Source organism: Myodes glareolus, chromosome 1 (assembly GCF_982192425.1).
Source record: "Myodes glareolus chromosome 1, mMyoGla1.1, whole genome shotgun sequence".
Classification (NCBI taxonomy): Eukaryota; Metazoa; Chordata; class Mammalia; order Rodentia; family Cricetidae; genus Myodes; species Myodes glareolus.
This window is the reverse complement of record NC_142026.1, coordinates 139,986,026-140,012,237: the sequence shown is the minus strand read 5'-3', so window position 1 is coordinate 140,012,237 and position 26,212 is coordinate 139,986,026. Positions and strand designations below refer to the sequence as shown.

The following is a 26,212-nucleotide window of genomic DNA, read 5'->3' as shown; positions in this document are numbered from 1 at the left end:
TTATCTGGGTCTCCGCCATGTGGCTTATGCTCTAGCTCCCAAGAGACATAAAGCTTTTCTGCAGAAGGATCCTATGTGTACCGCGTGGTTCTTGCTGGCGAGACGGTAGCGCGGGACATCTGGTGCTGATACCCGGGAAAAAGAAGAACTTTGCACCACCGGAGACCCCTTGGACACAAGGAGGATTCAGAACTGCAGGCATGCGTGCTCAGAGAGGTACGTTCTAAAGTCCAGAGAGCATATCAGAAACTGAGCAGCAGTGGGAGGTTGTGCGCGCACCCAGATAAGTTAAAAAGGACCCTCCGGTAAAGAATGGGGGAGACAGAAAAGAAAATAAGTTAAAAAGGACCCCCCAGTGATTTTAAAAGAGAGTGAGGATGGGGGAGAGGGCTGATTTGCAGGGTCAAAAGCTTTATGTTGTGTTGTTCATGTTGTCTTTTGTGTACTGGATGGGAGAGGGATATTTGAACTTGGAGACTGCTGAGGATGTGGTGTTTTGGGAGGGAGGTTCTGTTTTCGTCTCCACGGAGGGGGAGAGCCTAAGGGTGTACTTGGGATTTACGTGGTTTGAATCACCGAGACCTCCTGAAATGTTGTAATGTATACCCCTAAAATGCAGCGGCCCAATAACAGCAGGAAGCAGCCAAAGAGACTAAACGACGCCCAAATTCCCTTAAAGATTAAATGAGGTCCTTTCAAGCCTGCTTCTCTGAGTTCAGCTTTGCTCCGTGCACCGGTTTGGGCTCAGAGTGGGTGCAGCTGGGGCTGGAGGGCGGCTGGAGCGGAGCTTTGCTCTGTGGCTATGGTGGGGGGCACGTCGCGCCGGCTCAGTTGGTGCCTGGCCTGGAGGGTATCACAGCAGTACTGAGAATGAGAACGGTGCCACAAGCTGCCAGGTCAGAAGGCTTGCAATGTGCCTAAAACTGTGAGGGGCTCTGAGGCTGGAGTGGCTTCTGTTCCGCTTGGCTGAGCTGAGCTGTGCTGATCCTAGGTAACAAAGGCGGACCAATGGCCTGGGGCAACGGGCGGGGTGAACAATGCTGGCTACTAGCCCGAGAGATTTTCCATCTGAATAAGGAACTGAAGAGATAGCATAGGGGTTAAGAATGCTGCCTGCTCTTCCAAGGGTCGTGAGTTCAATTCCCCAGTGACCACATGGCAGCTTACAACTATTTGGTTTTAAATCTAATGTTTCAGGATCCACAGGGAGGTAGATGCAAAAAGCCCTTAGATTTTTAAAGTGATTGGGTCGTTGGCTGGGTCTGTGAGAGTTTGTTTACAGCTTCTTTTGCTGTGGCACAGGTGTTGAGAGTTGGCTAGTAGGAAAGCGGCCCTGTTCGCCGCCTCTCCCATTGGCCCCTTGAGCGGCTCTGGCGTGGACCTTGAGATGTTGCTGCCTGTGCCGCCTCGGTCTGAGTGTCGGCTCCCGCCACACTCCGCCACCAACACAGCCTCAGAGAACTAGGCTAGCCCCGCGGGGAAGGCAGGGGCGCCTGGGGGTGGAGCCGCCACTTCCTGGCCTGGGACAGGCGGAGCCGCACAGCGGGACACGGGGAGCCGCGCAGCGAGCAGGTCCAGGGCCACACACAGCCCTTGGATGGCGGGCGGGCTCTGGAACCCAAGGCCACCGTACTGGCAAGGAATATGGGAGCCAATAAATCTTAAACCTAATATCAACAAACAGGGCCTGGGTTTTTCCTAGGCGCCACTGGGACAGCACGGCCTATATCATAAAAAACAGAGACCCTCAATCAGTTATCTACCACAATGGCTACAGCCCTGGATCAGCAGGCTACCATAGATACATCTATTAGAGGTAAAATAAAGAACAGGTGGATAGCTTATGGCAGCTTGCCCAATTGGGCTATGTATGGAAAACTCCAGCCTTTTGTGTGACCAGTGTACCATATGAGAACTTTATAAAAGTGGCTAACTTGTCCCGAGAATTGTCTTTGTATCTTGCAGGAGAATTTTGATGATTTGCTGTCCTCCTTGAGATGGTCCATCGTGACAATCAACTCCACGCGAGTGGACATAAGCCTGGCCAAAGGATTCCAGTCCTGGATCGTGTCCTTCATCCCCTACTTCAAAGAATGGGTGGGGGTGGGAGTGTTTTGGAACGGTCCTGCTATGGATTAGTGTTTCTCCTCTGGATGGTCTGCTGACTCAAATCCCAAAGTCGTAGGGACAAAGTGGTTATTGCACAAGCGCTGGCTGCCCTGGAACAGGGGGCCTCTACTGATATGTGGTTATCTATGTTAAAGCAGTAAGGTTTAAGCCAACCAGCTCCTGCACCCCTAGGACTGTGGTCCATTGCACAGGGTGGAGTGCTTGGCTTAGCTAGCCCTGAAGGTTGTCGAGCTTAAGAGCATCGCACAGAGAATGGCCCTCTCTGAGAGATAAGTCGCTCTGCTTAAGGGTTTCCTGCCATATATTCCCTTTCCCAGAAAATTGGCAGAGGGCAGGCCGGATAGGTTCCAGGTGTCATGAGCCTAGGGACAGATTCCGTGTAAGCCCATTTTAATGTTTTCATTTTGGGAAGTGCGACCTCTATCTTTACCTTCCTAGGGAGTTGCCTTTCTGCAAAGAAGTAAAATTAGGGGGAGATGTAGAGGGCCGCAACCACACTCTCCACCATAGATGGCGCTGCACCGCCAGGTGAGCTAGAAAGCTCACATGTGTTGGTATTTTCCACTACTCCCAAGGTTTCACCTGGGACTGGGAGCAGTTGACCAATCCAGGAAAGACACGTCCAGAGCGGGGTCTGTTTCCTTTATAAGGGATGGGTTCCATCTTATCTGGGTCTCCGCCATGTGGCTTATGCTCTAGCTCCCAAGAGACATAAAGCTTTTCTGCAGAAGGATCCTATGTGTACCGCGTGGTTCTTGCTGGCGAGACGGTAGCGCGGGACACCCTTTCCCTCCTCCCACCGGTACCTGCGCAACTCCATTCCTTAGTCCCTCCGTCTATAAGAGATTAGGAATTGAGAAGGGTGGGGTGTAGAACTCGTCACTAGTAGCACTGTCAAGAGAGCCACATCAAACGCTATTTCAAAGAAATGCTTGTTAAAATGTAAGAGGAATGAAAATCCCGGGAAACCATTTCCTCCTCCGCTCAGTTTTTTGTTTTGTTTTTATTTCTTTTTTTAAGAGAGGACCTTGGGCAGCCCAGGCTGTCCTTGAACTCACTGTGTTGCTGAGGATGACCCTGAGCTTCTGATCTTCTGCCTCCACCTCCAGAGTGCAGAGATCACAAGCGTGTTCCTTCACATTGTTTACACGGTGCTGGGATTGAACCCAGGGCGTCTGGAGTACAACGTAAGCCCCATTCCTGAGCAAGACGTGTTCAGGATCAGGGCAGTTCTTGTTCATATAGATTAATGGCTGGACCTCTGCTACACCCCTGTGGGGCTTGGGAAGTGTCCTGTCTCCCTTTCCCCGGGAACTCAGGTGCTTCTCCGTGGGGACGGAACTGCGGCAGCCACAGAATCACAGGAGTCACCAGCGCAGAGCCAGTCAATAGCCCCGCAGCACTTCTGTCTCGTCTGCAGTGTTCTGGGAAAGAACGGCGCTGCTGGCGTGAGCCTAAACAGGAAGAGGCTCCTCCCTCATGAGACAATAGATGTGCACATGAGAAACATCTTTATTTCGCTTCTTCCATAAACCACAGGACTCTACCCATGTTGTAAAGCCCCATGATATACGGGTAACATATGTGAGTGTAAGCAGGCTGCTTGTTACTTGACCATGCAGAAAAGGAAAAGAGAAGGCATTCTGCCTCATAAACAGTCAAATGAATGGGGTCTGCATGAGATCGCTCTAAACCACTCCAACACTTGAGTCCGACTGGACTGAGCCCACCCTCTTTCTAGTGAAAGTCATGTGAAGATTGGCAAGATTCGGCAAATGTCCACCTGCAACCTATAATAGTTATTCCACAGTGCCGGGACAGCTCTGCTCACACGTCAGGGAAACGCTTCATGGTGAACTTGGGCCCTTTTGCTCTAGCAGGCTCTCGGCTCCTGCCTATCCAGCTGCATACAGTGAGGACCAGACTGTGTGTGGAGGGGACACTGAGGGAAGAGCCAGCATTCCTGTCTCCTGAGAGAGATCAGCCACCAGTGCTGCGACCCATGGGGCTGATATAAAGACACGTACAGGTTCGGCACACAAACCCTTCCCAGGCCACAGCCAGCTTGGACTCATGGCTAATTTAACCCACAGCACAATTATATAAAATAAGTTCGCTACTTCATTTTATAGGTGGGGAAACTGAGGAATCAAAGAGCAAAACTACTATGTCATTGACCCAGGTGAAAAGAGACCAATTGAAAATCCCTGCCTCCCTGATTCTTGAGTGACAGCTGTATAGGCCAATCCAGGGAAGACCTCCCCACTGGATTCTTGTGTGACAGCTATGTAGGCCAATCCAGAGAAGACCTCCACCCCCCACCTTTACTGATTTTCCTATTCTCTCATCTCCTGTTTTCAGAAAGATCAGTTGAGACTGCAACACCCAAGACTCCATGACTTAAATGTAATAATCCAGCTCCCTCTGCAATAACCACACGCCAAGAGGCCACTGATGAGCATGGGAACGTGGGTGCCCTGGCTCTTCATGGCTCATGATTGTGACACACAAAGGCTCGGCTAATGTGGGCAGTACCACGCCCAAACCCTGCCAGACTCAGCAGGACTGCCTTTGTCTCTGACGCCAGTCCGCCAGTGCCGTTCCATCCAACTCACCTTCCCATAGGACCCTTGTCCTAAGACCTTCAGCAGCTCAAACTGGGAGGGGTCTGCCTTCTCGAAGCCTTCCTTCACATGGTTGCTGATGTCAATCTCCTTTACGATGCCCTCTTCCTGCAAGACAGCAGTGACACGTAGTTAGGCCACAGCCAGCCCCCAGCCCAATCCATCTCCACCCTTCCCTAAGCTGGGAAAGTTGTCTGCTCTGGGGGCTTCCAGTGTGGGGACTGAGATGGTGCCTATGGCCGGCATGTGAGCCTCAGCGTGGGGACTGAGATGGTGCCTATGGCCGGCATGTAAGCCTCCAGCATGGGGACTGAGATGGTGCCTATGGCCAGCATGTGAGCCTCCAGCATGGGGACTGAGATGGTGTCTATGGCCAGCATGTGACCCTCCAGCATGGGGACTGAGATGGTACCTATGGCCAGCATGTGAGCCTCCAGTGTGGGGACTGAGATGGTGCCTATGGCCGGCATGTGAGCCTCCAGCATGGGGACTGAGATGGTACCTATGGAGGGTATGTGAGCCTCCAGCATAGGACTGAGATGGTGCCTATGGCCGGCATGTGAGCCTCAGCGTGGGGACTGAGATGGTGCCTATGGCCGGCATGTGAGCCTCCAGTGTGGGGACTGAGATGGTGTCTTTGGCCAGCATGTGAGCCTCAGCATGGGGACTGAGATGGTGCCTATGGCCGGCATGTGAGCCTCCAGCATGGGGACTGAGATGGTGTGTCTAGGGCTGGCATGTGAGCCTCCAGCATGGGGACTGAGATGGTGTGTCTAGGGCTGGCATGTGAGCCTCAGCGTGGGGACTGAGATGGTGTCTATGGCCGGCATGTGAGCCTCAAGCATGGGGACTGAGATGGTACCTATGGCCAGCATGTGAGCCTCCAGCACAGGGACTGAGATGGTGCCTATGGCTGGCATGTGAGCCTTTAATTGCTTTCTGTCCTCCAGAGGTTGCTGTCACCATGTCTCACCAAGACCATGGGGAAATCTGAATGTATTCTCCACTCTGCAGTTAACTGTATAGGGCTGGAATATGGCAGCATAACTGGAACCAAATAGTGCCGTGAGGGTCTTGCTTCATCACTCGACACAGGAGACCAGGAGAGGGTCCCACGTGGACATACAGACGATTTAGTCTCTAACGCATTCACTTCCCAGTGTTTTTGACACAGGCAATTGAAGGAGAGCCGCAGAAGGGCCTTTCGTCTATAAACCTAGACAGCAGTCACTGAGTATCCATCATCCTACCCTGGAGCTGTGAGACTTCTGGACACTAGGAATGCAGGTTCTGCCCAACAGCAGCCACTGGAGGTGGACAGCACTGGACAGCAGGTGTCACCCCAGACATCAGAAAGAGCAGGCCGGGAAGTCATCCCCAAACAGCCAGGAAGTCATCCCCAAACAGCCAGCAGGAAGCAGCCCTTCCCACATCTTCCTATGCAAACCACAGAGCCCGGTTTCCTCTCAATATCTGAGCCCCACAGCTGCAGTGTCCAGATCAGATGCCTGGGGATGACATCACAGTGGCAACGGCCACTGACATTACATATTACCTTCTAGGGAAACGAGTGTCCCGGGCTATAGGTGCATACTACCATGCCTGGCTCCTTGTCTTGTGTTGATAGCGGCTGTGTCTCTTTGTGAGGCTGGCCATTTTATCCAAAACTCTACAGAGGTTTGAGTGCAGTTCCCTGAGAACATCTGACCCGGTGCCATGAATACTAAGTACTCAGTTTATGGCACAGGACAGAACTCTTTAAAGTAACTAGGAAGCCGGTTTCAAGGTCAGATGCCAGCTACACTTACAAAGCTGCCATCCCATGACTTGAGAGAGAGAAATCAGAAACCTCTATATGCTGTAGATGAGTGCTAAGAAATCCCACTGAGTGGCAGCAGGGTTCTAGAATGTTCCAGGAGAGCAGGAAGGAGGAAGGACAGCCACGAGGGCCTTCCTCTCCCTCCCTGTTTTTATCCTCCATGTGCGGCTCCAGCTAAGGGTTTGAGTGCTATACAGGATAAAAAAGGTCAGAGCAGACATTGTATCTAATTCCCACCTTTAGAGGAAATGTTTATTTTTTTTTTCCATTTAGTATAAGTTGGTTACAGGTTTGTTGTATAAACCACATGTTCTCTGCAATATACAGATTCAACCTATAATGTATATGATTGTACACGTGTGTGTGCACATACATACATGCATACATGAGTGCAAAACAGAAAGGACAATGAAGTTACACTCATGACCCCTCATCAATAGAGCTGCCTAAACAGGACATGAACAATGACAATACCAATAGACATATTGTCATTGTGGAAGGGGGACTCTCACAGGCCCCACCGTGAGACCCAAAGACTCCAGACAACTGAAGACTGAGGACCACCGAGAGACGGAGAGCAGCTGTACTCAGGGATGAGCCCCTAACTGGTCATCTGATTCCCAGTGCTCAGCCCTGCCATCATACACAGACATCATAAACAGATGCAGCAGGTTGTAGCTATATATCTATGCCTTTATACATACATATAACAGTAGCAGTTAAACAAATAAGTCTTGAATTTGAGGGGAAGTGAGGTGGAAATGGGTGAGGGGGAAGAGGAAATGATAATTATATTTTAATTGTAATATACTATATAGTAAACAGAAAAGAGACCAAAGGAGGGAAAAATAGGTGATGGATAAGAGATAATCTAAAATGACACACAGGGCATAAAAGAGGAAGAGAGACTGAAGGGAGGTACAGGAGATGGGGGAGCACAGTGATGATGGAGGTGGGGGGAGGAAAATGGATACAAATTTGCTCCAAAGTGCACAGTGATATCTAACAATCTATCTGCTGTTTTTAATACTTTTCATAAAACAAAAGAGTAGGGCACAATCTAGATGCTGCACAACCCAGTCGCTGCGCCTCGGCCGTTTCTGACCAGTCGCCCCATGAGGACTGTCCTCTGTTTTCAGTCTCCTGCCTTTCCCATCCGCAAACCACATCGTTTATGAGAAGCTAATGAAGCCCAGGGCTGTTAGCCTGTGTTGGTGAAGACCTAGGGAACCCTCCCCACTGAGCTCCTATCTCAGAGATACCTTTAAAAAGGCCTCATCCAGCATATCCATTGCTTTGGGTGAGAGGGCTGGGACAGCGGAGAGGCCATTCTGGAAATCAGGGGTCATGTCTAAGATATCAATTCCCAGAAAAATAACCGAATAAACTGGTGACCGGGGATCATGAAATAAAAAGCGAACTGCCCGCAGTAATGCATGTCTTTAATCTCAGAACCGGAGGCAGATGCAGGGTGACTGCCCACAAAGTCTACACCAGCTAAGGCCATACTTCCAGTTTTGGGTCAGCTGGGGCTATACAGTGAGAGCCTGTGTACAGGTAGGGGAGTGGAGGAGAGAGGAGGCTACGGGGGAGAGTGGGAAGGAAGGAAGAAAGGAAGGAAGGAAGAAGGAAGGGAAATGCAGAAACAGAAATTAACGCAATGGACCCACAGATAAATGTAGAGCACATGGGACAAGAGTCGGCAGAGCCCAGCATGGTTTTGGTGAGCAGTGTGACTAAGGTCAAGACAGGATGCTGGAAAAGGGTCAAGGTGACCACGCCTGCCACAGAATCACGGGAAGGGCTAAGTGGCGAAGGTGCAGATGGAGCACCAGACAGCAGAGGAGACTGAATACAGGCAGGGAGACTCATACAGAACGTCCTTCTTGGTGATGTGGGATCTCTTCCATCCATGCTGGTCCTTGGGACAATGCATTTGATACAATATTCAACTGAGTGAGTGTGTGGGGTCCCGGGAGGAACAGGAAGTTCAAAGGCATCACCGAGCCCCTTTCCTCAGTCACCCTGGATGGGAACCTTCACCTTCTCTTCTTGAAGGAAGTAACTGGGCCCACAAGAGTAAACAGAGAGGCACACACACACACACACACACACACACACACACACACACACACACACACAGGACAGGAATGACGTTTCTGATTTTTACAATACAGCAGCAATAGCTGAAGGGCAGGTGGAGGAGGAACCATCCCAGAAAAAAATGTGACCCCACTCTTGTCCTTCTCCTCCCACCCCAGGCCTGCTGACTTGGGTTACTAAGGTGACATGAATCTCCCCCTTAGGTATTTTCTCATGTTTCTCTGTTTTGTAAAGAAAGTTTTCCTCACGGTCTCCAGCCCTTCTCACCCCACTGTCTGCTGTAGTTTTATGAACCACACTGTAAAAATGAGACTCCCTGTACGCTAGAGTCATGAGCATGACCGATGGGTGTAGCTCCACGTTTGCAGGGGCCTCCTTCCCACTGACTGTATCCATGTGGTGGGGGCTGGGTTGCCTGCAGATATGTGGCCCCTTCAGGAGGCAGAATCCGTCTTCCTTTGGGACATCTAAGTCCAGTAAGACCTTTGCTCTCCATTCATCTTGAAGTCCTACGGGTGTTCTACTGGATCAACTCCACGGACTAACAGATGGTACCATGAGCAATGAGTTCCCCTCTCTCTTTTCTAAATCTCTTCTCCAGAAATGTAAAACTAATCAAGATGACCAGCTGCCTCTCTGTGTAAGAGAATTAGAGGCCACAAAGCCAGCCCTCCAAGGCCTAAGGCTCACCCACCGCCATCACATCCAGCTACACCAAAATTAAATTTCAAGTTTAGGCAAAACTAATTAAGTATTTTGAAAAACAAGTAAAATTAGATAACCCTGTTGCAAGGAAAAAAGGGTATAAATGAATAGTTTCTGGATGGCAAGAATAATAGGTAGAAAAGAAGAGTTTGTTGGTCTTACACAGAAGTTTGTATCTTTCACAGACAAGATTCCTTTGGAGGTAGGGGCGGAGTTCTCCCCAAGGTGCATGTGAGTCTATCCATGCAATAAGGACACTGTGCACCCTGCTCCAGGGTGCTTACATGTTCACGGAAGAAGACAGGCTTCATGGCAATCTACTGGAAATTGACTAAAAAAAAAAAAAAAAAAAAAAAAGTCTTTAAAAGTAACATCATGTGGGCCAAGGAGAGACAGCTCAGGAAACTGACACACTCTTCTGTCTACAAGGACTGCACACACATAAACAAAAAACTAATAAAGTAAAATTAGGGCCTAGTGTCAATCACAGACCTCTGAATCAATTGTGATGTGTGTATTTCATGTATTTATACACACGCATGCATACACTGTGCTAGTTTTCCAGATATGAACATGAAGCGTTCTGTTTTCCCTGCAGTAGCACTAACCCCGTGGGCTGTGCTCTGCCTGCGACATCTCCACGGAGGCCTCATGGGTCATGGTCCCCGAGACAGGCAGTGAAAGGGCCCTGTTCCTCATCTCTGGCTGCCTGCTAGAAGTGGATCTTCTTTGGGATCCTCGAGGAGAAAGCATCAGAGCAGGTGTGACTCTGCCATCCCGGATGCACAACTTTTACTAGGTCAGTGACTCTCGCAACAGAGTCCAGACCAAATGAGCCACAGACTTCAGGATTAAGCTTAAACGACAGCAGTGGTGTGAGGATGGCGGCGGTGGAAAGGATTGTAGCAGTGTGAAGGGCAGCAATGGAAAGGATTGTAGCGGTGTGAAGGGTGGTGGGGGAAAGGATTATAGCGGTGTGAAGGGCGGCGGGGGTGTGTTTTTCCTGTTTCTGAAACTGATGAAAACTTTTGGGCAGAAACCTCACGAGAAGGAGCCACTAGATAGCGCCCCCACCCCTTCTCCCCCATCTTCTCCCACTCCCTGTCCATCCCACCTTCTTTGTTCTGTTGCAGTCAGCTTAGCTGTTTCCCATTTTTCAAAGATTATGAAATATTTTGTTAAAAGAAAAAAGACAAATTTAACTCTAAGTTTCCCAGAGTCCCTTCCCTGAGGACATGGTGCCATTATCTATCTGTGCGCGGTTTATAGAGCTGTCAGAGCTGGGATCCTGGCACAAAAGGACTCAAGTAGAACGAAGAAATGTACTGAAGCCGGCACAAACCAGAACTGACAGGCTTCCCGTGACAAGTGCAGACAGAGGCTCAAGAGAGGGAATAAACTGGATCCATTTCCTCAGAGCCACGTCCCTGCCGGCCCCACGGCAGCTTACTCCTGAGATCACACTTCTCCTTCCTCAGGCACCCAAAGCTCTACAGCAAGGCCAAGGACCCTCCCTCCCGGCAGGAGGATCCCAGACCTGAGTTTCTTGTTATCCTACACCCTGTGACATGGTCTGGAAGAAGCAAGCTGGCCTGCCCAATGCTCCCGGAAGAGACTGGGATTCACAGGGCAAGATACATGCATACTCCCCTACGTGTCACTGTCTACCCAACAAAGTGCCCAGAGCACAGTGTCTACTCTGCAAGCACCTGCGACGAAAGCAAGAGACACTTGGTGGGGCGGTTTAAGATGAGTGTGTCACAGCCACGTGCTGGCCCCTGGAGGACACCCAGCTCCAGACAAACTACAGAGTTGGTGTGCACGTGACTTCTCCACCCTTAGGAGACCTTCCCTATTCACAGTGCAAGAGGAGTTGAGAACCTTCCATAACCCTGAGGACATTATTTACATTTTATATACATTTTTTTTTAAGTTTGAGGAAAAGTGGCAAAAAGCCATCCTTGCTTGAGGTTTGGCAAAACATTTCTGTCATGTGAATCCACATACATGTACCACGTTGCGATCACACACCCTGCCCACCCCACATGAGACACTGGAGATAGCACACCTCCGGTCATAGGACACCAGAGAGGCAATTATTCATACCAGATAAAATGGACTGAAACTCACTCAGTGAGGATGCGAACTGCCAGGTAAAAGTTCTATTCTTTCCTGAACCCAAAGAAAAGCAAGTCTGGGCTTGGAGGTATACAGCAACAGCACAGGAACTTCCATAACCCTGAGCCACGGACCAGAATCTGAGCAGCAGCTGTGGGGTCCAACAGCGGTCCATAAGCTCTGCCGTCAGCTATGGTCTGGGAATCAGAACGGCTTCAGTGCCATAAGCACGGGAACAGACGTTGAAATAACTACAAGGTTAAACTTCTACAGTGTGTGAGCTGTGCCAGGATCAAGCTCCCTGGTCATTTACTAGTGTAGACTCCCTCGTTTTCGTTTGGCCTCTTTAACACAAGCAAGAGGCGTGATTAGGTTAAAAGGTTTGGTCAGCCTTGGTGTGACCTGAGAGTGGCAGGCTGTTGGGACAGAGCAGGAAAGAGCCTGGGGGCAAATCCAGCGAGAATATCCTCAGTCAGAACAGTTCCTCCTCTCCGCTCAGTCCCGGACTGGAGCATCAGCTGTCAGTCACCGGCTAGCGTTGTTCGCTCTGCAGCTCTGGCTCACCCACTGCTGGAAGACAGCACCAGAGCTAAGCCCGGCCGGCACTGCTGTAAACAGAATTTGGCAAAAAACAAGTCACTTAAATGAGAGAATCGACCTACTAGCACTTGCTTTTGGAAGTCTCTTAATTGCTCTTCTTTCCCAGAAATGCAGCCTGGGGACAACAGCGCAAATCCCCACTGAGATCTGTGTAGGTGTTCCTGGACCTCAGCCAGAACTCGGCCTCACGGCTACACACACAGCACTGGACACACACAGTCTGCTCTTACACAGCCGGGACTCATATCTCAGAATGTCTCCTCACCCAAAGCAGTGGCTGGGGCGTGATGTTTCCAGAACATTCCAACAGACTGCTAGAAGTTGCTACCACTAAATAACTGATACAGCTCCTAAGTTCAGCCTTCATCCACTTCTTCCAGGGTGACATGTTTTTCTTATCGTATTTCAACGGTTAACATTCTGGTTACCCAGGAAACAAGTGCTGTGCACTTCCGTCAGGTTTTCACCAGACTGCATCCATCTGAACCTCATTCCAAGCCTTCCATCTACCATGCTCCCAGTCAGTGTCCGGCTTCATGAAGCTGAGCATGACAGCGCGCCCACCTCCTCTGTCCACAGCACGGGGTACAAGGAACACACAGGAGCGTGGAGTGTGGACTGCATGAACCACCACAGTTCTGCTCCCTCTCCACTCCTCTCTCCACCTGTGGATGTGACAGCCAGAACCCCAACATACACCTAAGCACACTTTCTCTCTCCCCGAGGTGCAGTGTGTTTCACATGAGGAAAGAAATCTGTCTCTTGGTCCTGGATACTCCTGCCTCCCAGTAGGAAAGACCTGTCCCTAAAAGGGACAGAGCATTGCCATGGAGGGAGTGCATTCTTCCTCCTCACCCAGGCCAGAAGGGGTGGTTTGAACAAGAACGGCCCCATAGGCTCATGTATTTGAATACTTGGTTATTGGAGAGTAGCGCTACTTGACAGGGTTTAAGAGGTGTGGCCTTGTGGAGGAAGTGTGTCTCTAGTGGTGGACTTCGTGATTTCAAATGCTTAAACCAGGCCCGGTGTCTCTCTCCTTCCTGCTGCTATGGATCTGGATGCAGCACTGTAAGTGTGTCTGCCTGCACGCCGCCTTGCTTCCTGCCATGATGGTAATGGACTAAACCTCTGAAACCGTAAGCCAGCTAAATGTTTTCCTTTATAAGAATTACCTTGGTCATGGTCTTCACCACCATAGAACAGCAACTGAGACATCCAGTGATACCACAGCAGGGACACTGAAGCCTTGCTTCTAGCAAGAGCATTTTTTTAAGAAGACCATGGGAGAGGGTCCAGTGAGATCAGGGCTGTCGCTCATGTATGGAAATCTTGGGGAAAGAGAATTTCTGGGTCTCTCTCTGTATCCAGGGGCTACTAGAACTCTCCTCGCCTGAAGCTGACCTGCTAGGATGCAGCATCCAGGGGCTACTAGAACTCTCCTCACCTGAAGCTGACCTGCTATGATGCAGCATCCAGGGGCTACTAGAACTCTCCTCACCTGAAGCTGACCTGTTAGGATGCAGCATCCAGGGGTACTAGAACTCTCCTCACCTGAAGCTGACCTGCTAAGATGCAGCATCCAAGGGCTACTAGAACTCTCCTCGCCTGAAGCTGACCTGCTTGGATGCAGCAGGCTCCTCAGAAACTGCTCTCTCCTTCCAAGCTCTGAATCAACTGAGTCAAAGCGGCACCTCTGCCCTAGGTGATCCTATCCTGGATCTATGTCACTAGGCAGCCCTCCTTCACCTCCATGCAGAAGCATAAGATTTGTGGCCTGGCCCTCTAGATTTCTCAGCCAAGGACACCTGGCTGTGGTCACTCCATACTTCCCCTTTCTTGGACTGTAGAGCATTCACCCTCTCCCTAGAAGGGCACCCGGCAGTCAGTGAACACTGCTCATGCATGCTCTCATCTCCCGGCAAATCCTGCTCACACATGTTCACACATGTTGTCATCCCCACTGTTGGGATGATGGATGAAGATTGGCAGGTTCATCCTGGAGACTCAGGAAGTTGCAGGGAGGGGAGGCACTCAGCCAATGAGTAGGATAAATAATACAAACTTTCATCTACAATCAGAGAGAGCCAAGAGGGAATCAGGAGTTGCCATTTGCCTCATCAATTCTAAAACAGTGTCTGGATTGAGGGTCCTTATTCTAGGAGGCCATCTACAGTGCTCTGGTGAGTTCTGTTTAACAGAACCCAAACGCAAAGCACTAAAACTTGTTGATTGAAGCACCCTTCACACATCTGAGCAGCAAGCTGTGCTCACAGCCAGGGGATGGTACCTCTCACAGAGGCAAGCCTAGAGGACGCTGGTGGCTGGTGGCTGGTGCCACAAGTGGATTTAGTACACAACACATCCTGGGTTCCAGTCGTATCCAAGAATTCTCTAGAAGAAAAATGCTAGGGAACCCACTCACCATCATGTAACACCCCTGCGGCATGAACTAGTATCTCTGAATAGCTCCATCTCACCAAATGCGTGCTTGGGGAACAGAGAGACTAACTTCCTGGCCTCGAAGCTGCGCCATTTTTCCCGTGTTCACCACATACATAAGAGAACAGCAGTGCCAATGGCTACTGGCTCTCCCTCCTTAGGCAGACTTTCCGGACCAGCATGCTATGACATGCTTGACAACTCATATTTCGTGACTAAAGCACAACCCAATGCAGGCATCGTTCAATTGGAGGAAAGACTTCAACTGACCCGCCCAGGGAAAAACAACCCAGAGATTCAATGACAGTGATGGGAGCAGCCTCCATGCTGGGAGCTGTTACTCATGTACATGCACAAACATACACACCAAAGTCCCTCCCTCTCCCCTCCCTCCTCTCCCTCCCAGGCAAAGCGCTGGCCTGTCCACCAGGCTCCCTCACTAAACAGGAGAAGCCTCCACTCAGCAACGCCTCCTCCCCTGAAACTGAGTCAGCCCCTTGCTGCTGTCACTTTGTCACAGCCTTTTTGAAGCCACCTGCCTGCCTTGGGCGAGAAACTGGCCCTTAGTGTTCTTGCCTCCTTGCTGGTGTCACCTCCCCAAATCTTAGAGTCACCCTTCACCTAACCTCACTGTCCTTCCAAGGGAGGGAGCCCAGGGAAAAGTGACTTCCAGAAATGAGCCCCTCGATCCTTGTTTTTAAGTCACCAACAAAGTAGTGACATGGCCATCACCTTGTCCCCAAATATCAGAACTCAAAAGAAGAGACTACTGAGTTCAGTACATTAGTGTGTGTGTGTGTGTGTGCACGTGTGTTTGTGTGCACGCGCGCGCGTGCACACAAGCGTGCACACGTGCATGTAGAGTGGGAGAGAGGCCTGCGCCCACACTTCTGTGTTGGCACCAGGAAAGGCATTCTGCACACCGCATGCCCCTTTGCCCTCAAAGCACTCTCAAAGTCGGATGCTCCCTGCTCATAGTGGCAGATCTGAAATGAGTACCACAGTGGCTTCACAGGGCTAAGCAAAAGATTTGCTCATGAGGATCCCACAGTGAGAAGGGCCGAGAGGCTGGCGGGCAGGCAGTACAGGGACAGCTACTGTGAGCAATGGCCATGTGTGCACACATCCATGTGTGCGTGTCCATAGCCAACAAATCCCTCCTCATCTGAGGTGAAGATGAGAAGCTGCAGCCCTGCCCTCAGGGTGCTCCATGGCACCAGCAAAGACAACAGTCAGCACTATGTATCAGCCACAGCTGAATCACTCCTCGGAGCTGACCCTGGGCTGCCGCCATGGGTGTCCCCAGAGGTGACATGTTCTCGGCCTCTGGCTCACCCTGGTGGAGACACACTACACATGATGTCTCAAGCTTCAGGAAGGACTCTCATGGGGGCTCATTCCAGTGCAGCCTGACTGGCCCAGAGAAAATTCCCATAACGGATGGAGAAGGGACTCACACTCCAAGCTCTGGGATTTGTGAATCAAATCTCAGAGTTGAGCCTAAAAGGTTATGGAAGACTTCCAGGGACAAGGGCAAGCTAAGATGGGCACCTAGAACATGCCTGGAGAACCTAAGTGGAGGCTTGGGGACCCCTGTGAGAGCAGCCAGACAGGGGGTCAGGTGCAGAGGCTGAACAGCTCTCTTCCCATCGTGAAGTTGGCACCTCATCTTGATCACACAGGCCCTGCCTCTTAAGTTCGTTTTTACTGCCTCTCGGAAGAACCTTTAGCAAACCTCTGACACTACAGAGAAAAGGAGAATGCATCTTCTACAATGCATCTCCTACAGAAATCGTAATACAAAACGGTGTTAAGCAATGGGGATGTGTCAAAGGGAAGCCGACTATTCTGATGCTAAAATTAATCTGAGCAGTAAATCTGTGCTAACCGCTAGCCTGGAGATCATGAAAGATTGATGATCCCCAGGCAGGGCCCAGCAGCAGGCCTGCTAGGAGAGCGAAGGTAGGAAGGAACACACTCAGCCACCTGCCAGGGGCAGCACCTCCCCCCAGCACCTCTGGGCCACACCCCGGCCCCAGGTAACTGAACTCACAACGGGGAAGAGGTATGCGGTTTAAACTGAGAGGCAGCAGCAAGGAAGGGAAATCACTTCTGCACTATGCTTTGGTCACTCTCCTGTTTCTCCTGGGAGCCAGGAAACACACATTTTCTTCTGGCTCATCCATTCCTAGGAAACAGAGGCCTGAGCAGACACAGCAGTCCCCTCAAGCTGCCTGTCAGTCAGCACACTCTCCCTAGACACTGAACCACCCATGCGGGAAAGGGATGGCTTTCCAACAGGAACTGCGCGGACACACCTCCCAGCACCAAACACACCCCATCTGCAACCAAGTCACCAAGCTCGAGGAGGTGGAGCTGAGATCTCACAGGTAACAGCCTGTCCCAGAATGTTGTGCTCTGGTAGCCTCCAATCCCACCGCCTCTGGGACTGGGAGCAAAGTACAGAGTCAGGCAGGAGCCCACCATGGCTGGAACAGTTGGAGGTAGCACCCAGGACCCACGCGCATCGGTGAGCACCAGGCGACTGGCCCAGGACACACAAAGCTCATAGGCTGCTGCAGCCAGCAAGGCCGTAGGGACACTGCCCGGAGGACATTCTAACCCAACAGTGCTCCCCTTGTGGGTGTAAGACAGGCAGGCAGTTCTGGTGATCCTCAGGAGAGACACGGAGAACCCAGGAGAGGACTGAGGTAGTAAAGGTCACCACTTAAAATCAGATTGGCGTAGGTTAACTCACAGGGATGACCTCGCTGCATGTGACAGTTACACTGTATGGGTGGCACCCCGCCCACACCTTCAGCTGGGCTCCAGGAACCCAGCATCCAGGCTTTGTGTGCCTAGCCCACGGGAACAAGGTGGGGCCAGTTCATTTTATGGCTGGACTATTCTGGGAGGAGACGACATCAGGGTCAGTTCCAGAACATTCTCTGGAAAGTACTCTCACCCTATTACACGGCATTGCCAAAGGACGGTTGTAATGTAGGTGCCATGTGCCAGGCTCCATCACACAAAGCCTCCCTCCATTTTCAATTCTGTGGTTTATGGCTGCTGACCAAGGACGGATTGGAACTAACTGGGACTAAACTAACTGAGACTAAACTAACTGGGACTATCTGTCATCACCTTGACAAACGTCACTGATGTCACCAAAGGCTTCGCCCCAGGTGAGCTCAAGGTTCTGAGACAGTGAATCCAAGCCAGCAGCACAGCTAACTCGTGGTATTTATGGTGTTTATATGACGATGACTCCAAGGCAGGCCAGGTCTGCTGCCTCACACACAGAAACCACTCACTGCACACACTGCAGCTGGCTGCTGCACACACAGAAACCACTCACTGCACACACTGCAGCTGGCTGCTGCACACACAGGAACCACTCACTGCACAGACTGCAGCTGGCTGCTGCACACACAGGAACCACTCACTGCACACACTGCAGCTGGCTGCTGCACACACAGAAGCCACTCACTGCATACACTGCAGCTGGCTGCTGCACACACAGAAACCACTCACTGCACACACTGCAGCTGGCTGCTGCACACACAGAAACCACTCACTGCACACACTGCAGCTGGCTGCTGCACACACAGGAACCACTCACTGCACACACTGCAGCTGGCTGCTGCACACACAGGAACCACTCATTGCACACACTGCAGCTGGCTGCTGCACACACAGAAGCCACTCACCGCACACACTGCAGCTGGCTGCTGCACACACAGAAGCCACTCACTGCACACACTGCAGCTGGCTGCTGCACACACAGAAGCCACTCACTGCACACACTGCAGCTGGCTGCTGCACACACAGAAGCCACTCACTGCACACACTGCAGCTGGTACACATCTCTCACCTGGCTATGAGCTCAGTGGGCCCAACGATCCCAGAACCAGCTCAGGACCACAGCCCACCAGCCACAGGACAGTACGAGAGAAATCTTGACACATGACCTTATGTGTATATTGAGCTAACTCAGAACAACATTCGGGCACTGGGTTTCTCCTAATACTGCCACTTTGCTACCTGCAAAGCAGGACATTGTGAAGTCTGAGTTCACCCAATGAGGCAAATGTGATGTTCTAAAAAGAATGCATGATTCACGGTTACACTTTAGCAGGCAGGCCTCTGGTGTGTGTCTGAGGTGTCCATGATCCCTGTATAGCCATCTAAACGGCATCTTGATGCTCACCCTCCATACAGGTCCCCAGAAAAGAGTGACCCAGAAGGTGCAGGCATATAAATGAAATGAGGCCAGGGGACCAGAAGTAGCAGTAGGAACATGGGAAACAGGAAAGAGGTGACAGGTTTAGTCACTTCTAGGGCTCAGACCCCAGGATCTGAGAGGGTGTCACCAGGTGTCCCTCTAAAGTGACAATCCCTATTGGCCTCTAGGCCCAACACATCTGTCACTCCCTCAGCTTCCTGCCTGTGTCCTTCACATCTGAACACGCTGTATTCCTTCTACAGAAGAACCTTCTGAGTAGTCAGGGCTGGCCCTGGCCCTTGCTGGGCACTGCATGCTTGGCTCTGGTTCCCTTCCCAAACGCTCCAGGTGTCTACCACTCTGGGCCCAGCAGCTACTAACTTCCCACACACAGAATGGCCATGTTCCTCCGTGAGATCGTCTGGTCACTTGCTGGAGATTTGCCGAGAGTGGGCTCGTGCAGTCATGGCTCTAGGATGGATGTGTGATTTGTCATATGCTTCTATAAAAACAACAGTTGCAGCTCTTGTCCCCACGAGTGCAGCTCTCTGCTGCTCCCCTAAACAGGATCCTCAGCTATCCCACACCGAAATAGATTCTAGTCTGCCACCCTAGGAGCGAGTCCCTCCCTACCTTGCACCTCCAACTCTACTCCTGCAGAATCTAAGGAAGTTCATTTTCACTGAGGACGTCTTGAGCTCAGAACCCAAGTATTGATTATTTCTTGGAGGGGAGCTCCTGAGGCTGAGGCTCCACCTCGCTGGCTGACCCAGAAGATGCATCCACTCAGCTACCAAGGCCGAGAAGCCAAGTGGGGAGGGCACCCTGAGCTCTCTGTACCTGGCTGGCCTAGTCACATGACAGTGGGGTCTAGGTGGTAGGCCCTAGGGCTCCAGGTACTAAGTCCCGTAGAAATGAACACTATCTGATGTACTGCAGGGCAGGCAGGTCCTGCACAGACTGCCTTCCTAAGGTAGTTCCTCTACCACACTTCAGAGACACTCTGACACTTGTCACTGATCCACAGGGAGGAACAAGGTCAGCAACAGGGCTGCATTTCTGTGTCCATTATCTCCCGAAAACAGACTCTGGAGCCCCAAAGTACAGGGCTTACCAAGATGACTAAATCAACACTTACATTTAACAAACTCTAAAAAAGGAAGTAAAACAGGAAAAGCAGTGAGACCACAAATACAGTTTGGCGGTGGTGCCCGTACATTTCGCGTTAAGCCAAAATAAATATTAGATATAATAACAGAGGGCTTGATACAAAATACTATGCACAAATCAATTCTACTCTTATAATGTCAAAAATAGCCAGGCAGTTAGATCAACGGGGAAGCCATAAAACATTTAAAGGGATAAATATTAAATAAGCACTCCTAAATATATAACAGCAAATGTTCAAATATTGAAAACACTGCCTAAAGGCAAACCCGAGGTGAGTGACAGGTGAAGACACAAGCGCGCAGAAAGACTGGGGCAAGGCGTGTTTGATCCACTTAAATCCAAATGTTGAGTTCTTCCTTGGAAATTAAAAATGGCAAAATGTCTCTAAACTTCACACAAATTAACGGAAAATGGCACAGAACTTGAGGAGCATCCAGCTGGTTATGAGAGGAACTGCAGTGGCTTCCGCAGTACACCTTCCGTGTGGAGCAGGACAGCATACACAAAGCAACTGCAGAGGATGCGGGTCCAGGTCACAGCCAGCCGAGAAGCAGGCAGGGTCAAGGCATGATAAAGTCACGAAAACACAGAACCAGGGGAGGGCAGGTCAGTTCTGGTCATGAGAGCTGCCTTTGACTTTGGTGGCCGGAAAAGCAAGCATATCACCTGGTGATCTCAGACACCAAATATCTCTTCGTGAGTCCCAAAACTGCTCGCACCCAACGTGGGAGACCAGGAAACACATAAAGCAGACACCGCTGCTTCCAGCTCAGGAAAAGTCACTGGCAGGGAAGCATGGATTTGTGCAGAGCAAGCCCCTTAAAAGCTCATAGACAAAGGGCAAGACCAAGAGTAGCCAGGAAAAAGGTGGTGTGGGGGTACATCCCCGTAATTACAGTTCTGGGGAGGGAGGGAAGAGGCAGGGGGAAAGCTCCAAGTGTACGTCCAGCCTGGAGTACTTGACAGGTTCTAAACCAGCTTAGCTGAGGGCTCCTTAGTGAGAAGCTGACTCAAGCAAACAAATAAACAGGAGGGACACATGTGTGCATGCATGTATGTGTACGTTCCTGTACCCCTAAAGAAAATGTGGTCAGCGGAATGAGCACAGTTTCCATGTAATGAAAGTATTTCATCAAGAAATAGGTTGGTTGTTAAAGTAACTTATTCAGCAAACACAGTAAAATAAAATAAATGAGGTTTTTTTTTCCCCTATCTACTTAGACAAGATGCCAGGGGTAAAAATAATCCCCAGCATTTGCTGAATTTCAGCACAATGACTGCCTGTCGGAAGAGACGGTGTGAGCTGCACTGGGCAGAGCGCAGAGGCAGCAGCCATGCTCAGGCCTCGATGCTGAAACAACTGAGGGATTCAGAACAGCAGAGCAAAGGACAGAGTTGTATACAATCCATCTCAGGGTTCTTCAGAGGAAAGACATCAGGGGAATCCCACATGCTCTACACTGCATAGATAAGTCAAACACATGCAGCATGCCATTACATAAAAGACAGATTATTTATGATAGTTAATGGCATTGCAACGTGCGTATGACATTGTTTCTTTTGAAAGAACACAGAATTCCATCATGTTCAGACTCATTGGTTTTATAAGAAAACTTCTGTGCAGGTACAAATTGAGAAACAGAACAGAAGTGTCCCAAGATATGAAATATCTGTGCCCGGTGGTGGGGCTTTCTGGAGTCTGGTTTTCTTTATAGTCTCTGATTCATCCCTGAGACACTCGGTGACCGCTCCATAAACACTACTGCATGGCCTGTAGCCAGGACATGCCATCATGTCCTGTTTGGAGACTGTGTCCCTCTCAGTCCAGTTGTTCTCACTTCCTGTGCTTCTCCTGTTTCCTCACGACCAATGGCCTCCTCTAGGGACCACACAGAGACAAACCAAGTAGGGAGACACACTGAACTCTGCAAGCTCAACAGAGTAAAAGCTAACATAAACGGTGAGTAAATGGTGTGGGAGAATTGTCTGTATTCTGTCAATCATGTTTTAAATAAACGCTGATTGGCCAGGCAGGAGGTGTAGGCGTGAAAACCAGACAGGAAGTGGAAATAATGCAAGGAGAGCAGGAGAATTCTGGGGAGGAGGAAGTTGATTCCTCCCACTCCTGTCCAGATCACAGAAGCAGCAGGATGTGATCTGCCCAGCTGAAAAAGGTACTGAGCCACATGGCTAACATAGATCAGAAAAATGGGTTAATCAAGATGTGAGAGTTAGCCAGTAAGAAGCCTGACCTAATGGGCCAATCAGCTTTATAACTTATGGAGATCTGTGTGTGATTTTTTTCTCTGGGACTAAACAGCTGGGGGAGGAGGGGCGGACAGGACAGAAAACCCCCAACAAGCAGGCCCCTTCATGTTACAAGTCAAGAGTTCAAAAACGAGGAAGGTGGCATCGTTCATCCCCTAGAGACCTCCCCACATCTTGAGGTCACTCAAGAGAGCATGACCGACAGCTTTAAATGGTTCTCAGTCTTCATAATCGTGGGATAAAGGTGCCCTGAGCCAGCTATCTGCAAGACTCCTCACCCGCCACAAACAGATCCCCTCTATTACCCGGTCCAGAGGACTATAACTGCCCCATATGCGCGTGGTGGATGGCGAGATTCAGACTGGGCTTCAGTGTTAGGAGTGGGGTGTCTTGAGCAAGTACCCAGCCATTCTGCACCTCGCATTTCATGTCTGCAAGCCTGAAGCAGATATGTTTGGGCTAAGATGGTGAAGTTGAACTTTGGTAAGTCACATAGAGAAAAGACACGTTCGAAGACTCTGCTGACCACAGTAACACAGCTTTGTAAAGAAGTTTGACACTGATGCCCCGCCTAGAGAGGTCCAGAGCTCGGGTCTCTGAACTGCTTCCACTGTGAACACAGTGAGGGCTGACCTGGGAGCTGAAAGAGGCACAGTGGGCAGCGTATTATGAGGCTCTGCATTCAAAACCCTACCCAGCCCAACTGGAAGAGCAAAGATCCTTTGCACTTTGCTGGTCTCAGCATTTAGTGAGAGAGCCAGGTTAAAAACACCTATCCCAGCACAAGGCTCTACAGCAGGTGGAAGCAGCCAAGGGCTACAGGAGGTTGAAACAGGAGGACGGTCAACCCAACTGAAGCCCATGATGGGCCCTGGGCCATGTGTGCCAGAGGCTCTGCAATCACATATGGCTTGGTTCTGGTCTGTGGGTCTGTTTTTGTTTTTTTATTTTTTTTTTCTATTTTTTACATTGTAAAATCAGAAGTTACTATGAAAGATAGAGGCACTCTGGTACTCAGCAACGTGGAAGCACCCCATCTCTAAGACAGCAAACCCACAGAGAGGATAAAAACATGCCACCACAGCGCAGGCCGGTTAAGGTGCTTCTATTTTAAGACATGTTTAAATAAAATGTTGCTGAGTATCAGACTGCCTTAGAGAAGATGAAGAGCCCAATTCACATAAAGTTGACATGTGTGTAAGATCACAGCCATGGAACATGCTACAAGACACCTAGGAGAATGCAACAGGCCTTTCCAACACGAGGATTTGAGGAGCAGGAGACCAGCTCTGCAGTGTTTAGAGCAACTGCATCTCATGTTTGACCAGTCTCGGCCCTTCCCTTTACTTAGGGCCAGCATTAACAATCTCATTTCTAGGTCAACAGCGGGACTCACAGGTGTCCCTTCTCATGATTATACAAACAACACATGCCAAATAATCTGCAGAGCTGCAACCAAAAGGAACAGAGACACTTAATTACATCAGAATCCCGACTGTGGGGCTGGGTCCCAGGGCTTTACTCCGCAGTGTTTAGAGGGCTTGAGAGAGGCCTTCCTGTGAGTCGCTGGGCACCCCAGCACTGCTGCCATCAGGGGACCAGTCCTGCAGGCTCTGCCCTTCCTGCCCAATGACCAATGCGTCCTTAGTACCTAGTCGCTGAGCTGTGATGTCACAGCATCCCAAGGCTGGCCCAACCGCAGGGCAAACGGAGAAGGAGATAGGAAAGTTAAACAACGCCTCTGTTCTCAGTACAAGGCACGTAGCTACAACCCACCCTGAAACACCGCGACTTACCCTGTGCTCTGCTCAGATCTGGCAGTCTAGGAGAAACCTGAGAGCCCACAGGCTTTTACATGTTCGAATGAAATCAACCTAAACAGAGCATTCAGGATTATTTTCTCCTCCCCTCCTTATCTGACCCAGTCCTATGTCCCAACTGTAAATATTAGAAGTCAGGAGCTCAAGGGGTCAGGAGGAGGTAGGAAAAGAGATATCTGTGGGCTTGATTGGGGAGGAATATAGGAGTGAACATTAAATTTTTAAATGATTAGGCACACGAAACCTAAACCTGTGCTGTTTTCTCGTTTGATTGATCGATAGGTTAGTTAGTTTTTTAAGACAGGGTCTTATAAAGCGTACACTGGCCCTGGATTTGCTATGCAGCCGAGAATGACCCTGAGCTCTTTGCCCTTCCGCCTCCATCTCCCTGAGCACCTGGATTACAAGCCACCACATCTGGCTTATGCTGCCCAAGAGACAGAGCTGAGCTACATCCGCAGCCCGAGGGAACTAGTGGTTTTTAATGAACAACCAAACAAAAGAGGGGCTGAGAAATTTAAGACTCCATCTTCATGTGTAGACAGAGGACTAGAAAACTCACTCCAGGGTCACTTCTGCTTACGTTCACAGCAGGAAAAGCCCAGGTCTCCCTGCTCCTGGAGCTGGGGTAGGGGTGGGGCTCCACCCTGCACCATACCCTCCGGGGTGCAGAAATCATGGTCCAACCCCTAAATATTCTACCACTTCCTAAGTGAATACGGAAGACATTTCAAGATTCAAACAGGCAGGGCATCCAAATTACAGAGCAAGGGAAACAGAGGGTAGGAACCTTTGTCATAATAACTGTGGACCATACACTGGTGTCCTAATAAGTTGGTTTTCAAACTTAGATATTTTGGGTACTTTAATGTGGATAATTATTTTCATTTTTAAGAAAAATAACTCACTGTATTTTATATACTCCATCACTTCCCCTACTTTAAAGTTTGTTTGTCTTAATTTGGCTGGAGATTGCTTTTTTTAAATTCACATGAGCAAAACAGAACTAAAGTATAAATAGAATTGAACTTGGAAAAACAAAATAATTATGCCACTATCAATTTTAAGATACAGCAATTTGAGTAAGTTTATTCCACATTTTCATGTTTTCAGAGTATCATATTGTAGCTAATTAGTTGCTAGAAACTATCAAGAGCGCTGTTCGTGAGCTCAGTCAAGGCGTCATGTTTGGCTGCGGCGTGCACAGCCCTGTACACACTACGCCAGGGAGGCTGGCGCTGCAGGAAGCACTGGCCAGAAACCAGCCTAGCACTGCCATTCTGAATGTGAAGAAGATGCATCCACTCTGCCTCGGTGAAGCTCAGGGGCTAAATACCTCACAAGAGTCTCCCACAACCATTCCAATGTCCATGTGCCCTACACTGCTTCTTACCTACAGATAGATGGGACTTACGTCACAGCCAGGCTCCACTGCTGCCTAGAGGGGGCCCAGGAGAAACATCTCTGAGATGCTGCAAACAGAGAGAGTTAAGCCGTCCACCCATCTCTGAGAAGTCAGTCACATGGATTCTGCCACCTCCATCTCTGGTGGCAAGAGATGTGCCTGACAGGGTGTAGGAAGCACTGCTCAGTCTGAAGGGTGATATCTGCTAGAAAGAAACGTGCAACTTCTCTGGATCCCACACACCACTCCACAGCCAACACGTGTTCTATCCGACTCCATCAAAGCCTCATCAATACATTCAGCTCATGGACAGTGATTTTATTACCTAGTGGTGACTGAGACACTAAGTAGAGACTAATAAAAATGTATCCTTTGGGTCTATCTAATGATCTTACTAGACTAGCTCTGCCAGGAAAGTAGGCCTACAAATGAAAGCGCCTTGGTATTTTTAAAACTTAGCCTGCTCTAAATGCCACAGTCTGGGTTTGCTTAAGAGACAATTATTCCAGGGTTGGCACTTCAAGATCAAGGCTCACCAGTCAGGTTCCTGGCAGGGCCTTCTTCCTGGCTTACAGTAGCTACCCCTTCAGCAGAACCCCCATGGCAGAGAACAGCTCTGGGCCCTCTTCTTCTAGGGGCTCACTCCCAGACTCGGGGTCCTGCTCTCGGAAGCTCTTTTTATGTTGCTTGCTTCTTATAGGCCCTCCTGAAAATGTAGTCACACGGGCGCCCGTGCTTCAAATGTGACCTGTGGGGACACGATCCAGTCATCGGCAATCAATCTCT

At 50.0% G+C, this 26,212-nt stretch overlaps 1 protein-coding gene across 2 annotated transcripts in view; it reads right to left on the bottom strand.

The window, feature by feature from the left end:
* Rps6ka2 (ribosomal protein S6 kinase A2) overlaps positions 1-26,212 on the bottom strand; it is a 268,826-nt gene that overhangs the window by 79,220 nt on the left and 163,394 nt on the right. For both annotated transcript variants that reach the window (XM_087895940.1, XM_087895946.1), the window contains one exon: positions 4,746-4,862. In XM_087895940.1, coding sequence (XP_087752066.1) covers positions 4,746-4,862 — 117 coding nt within the window. The remainder of the gene's footprint in view (positions 1-4,745; positions 4,863-26,212) is intronic.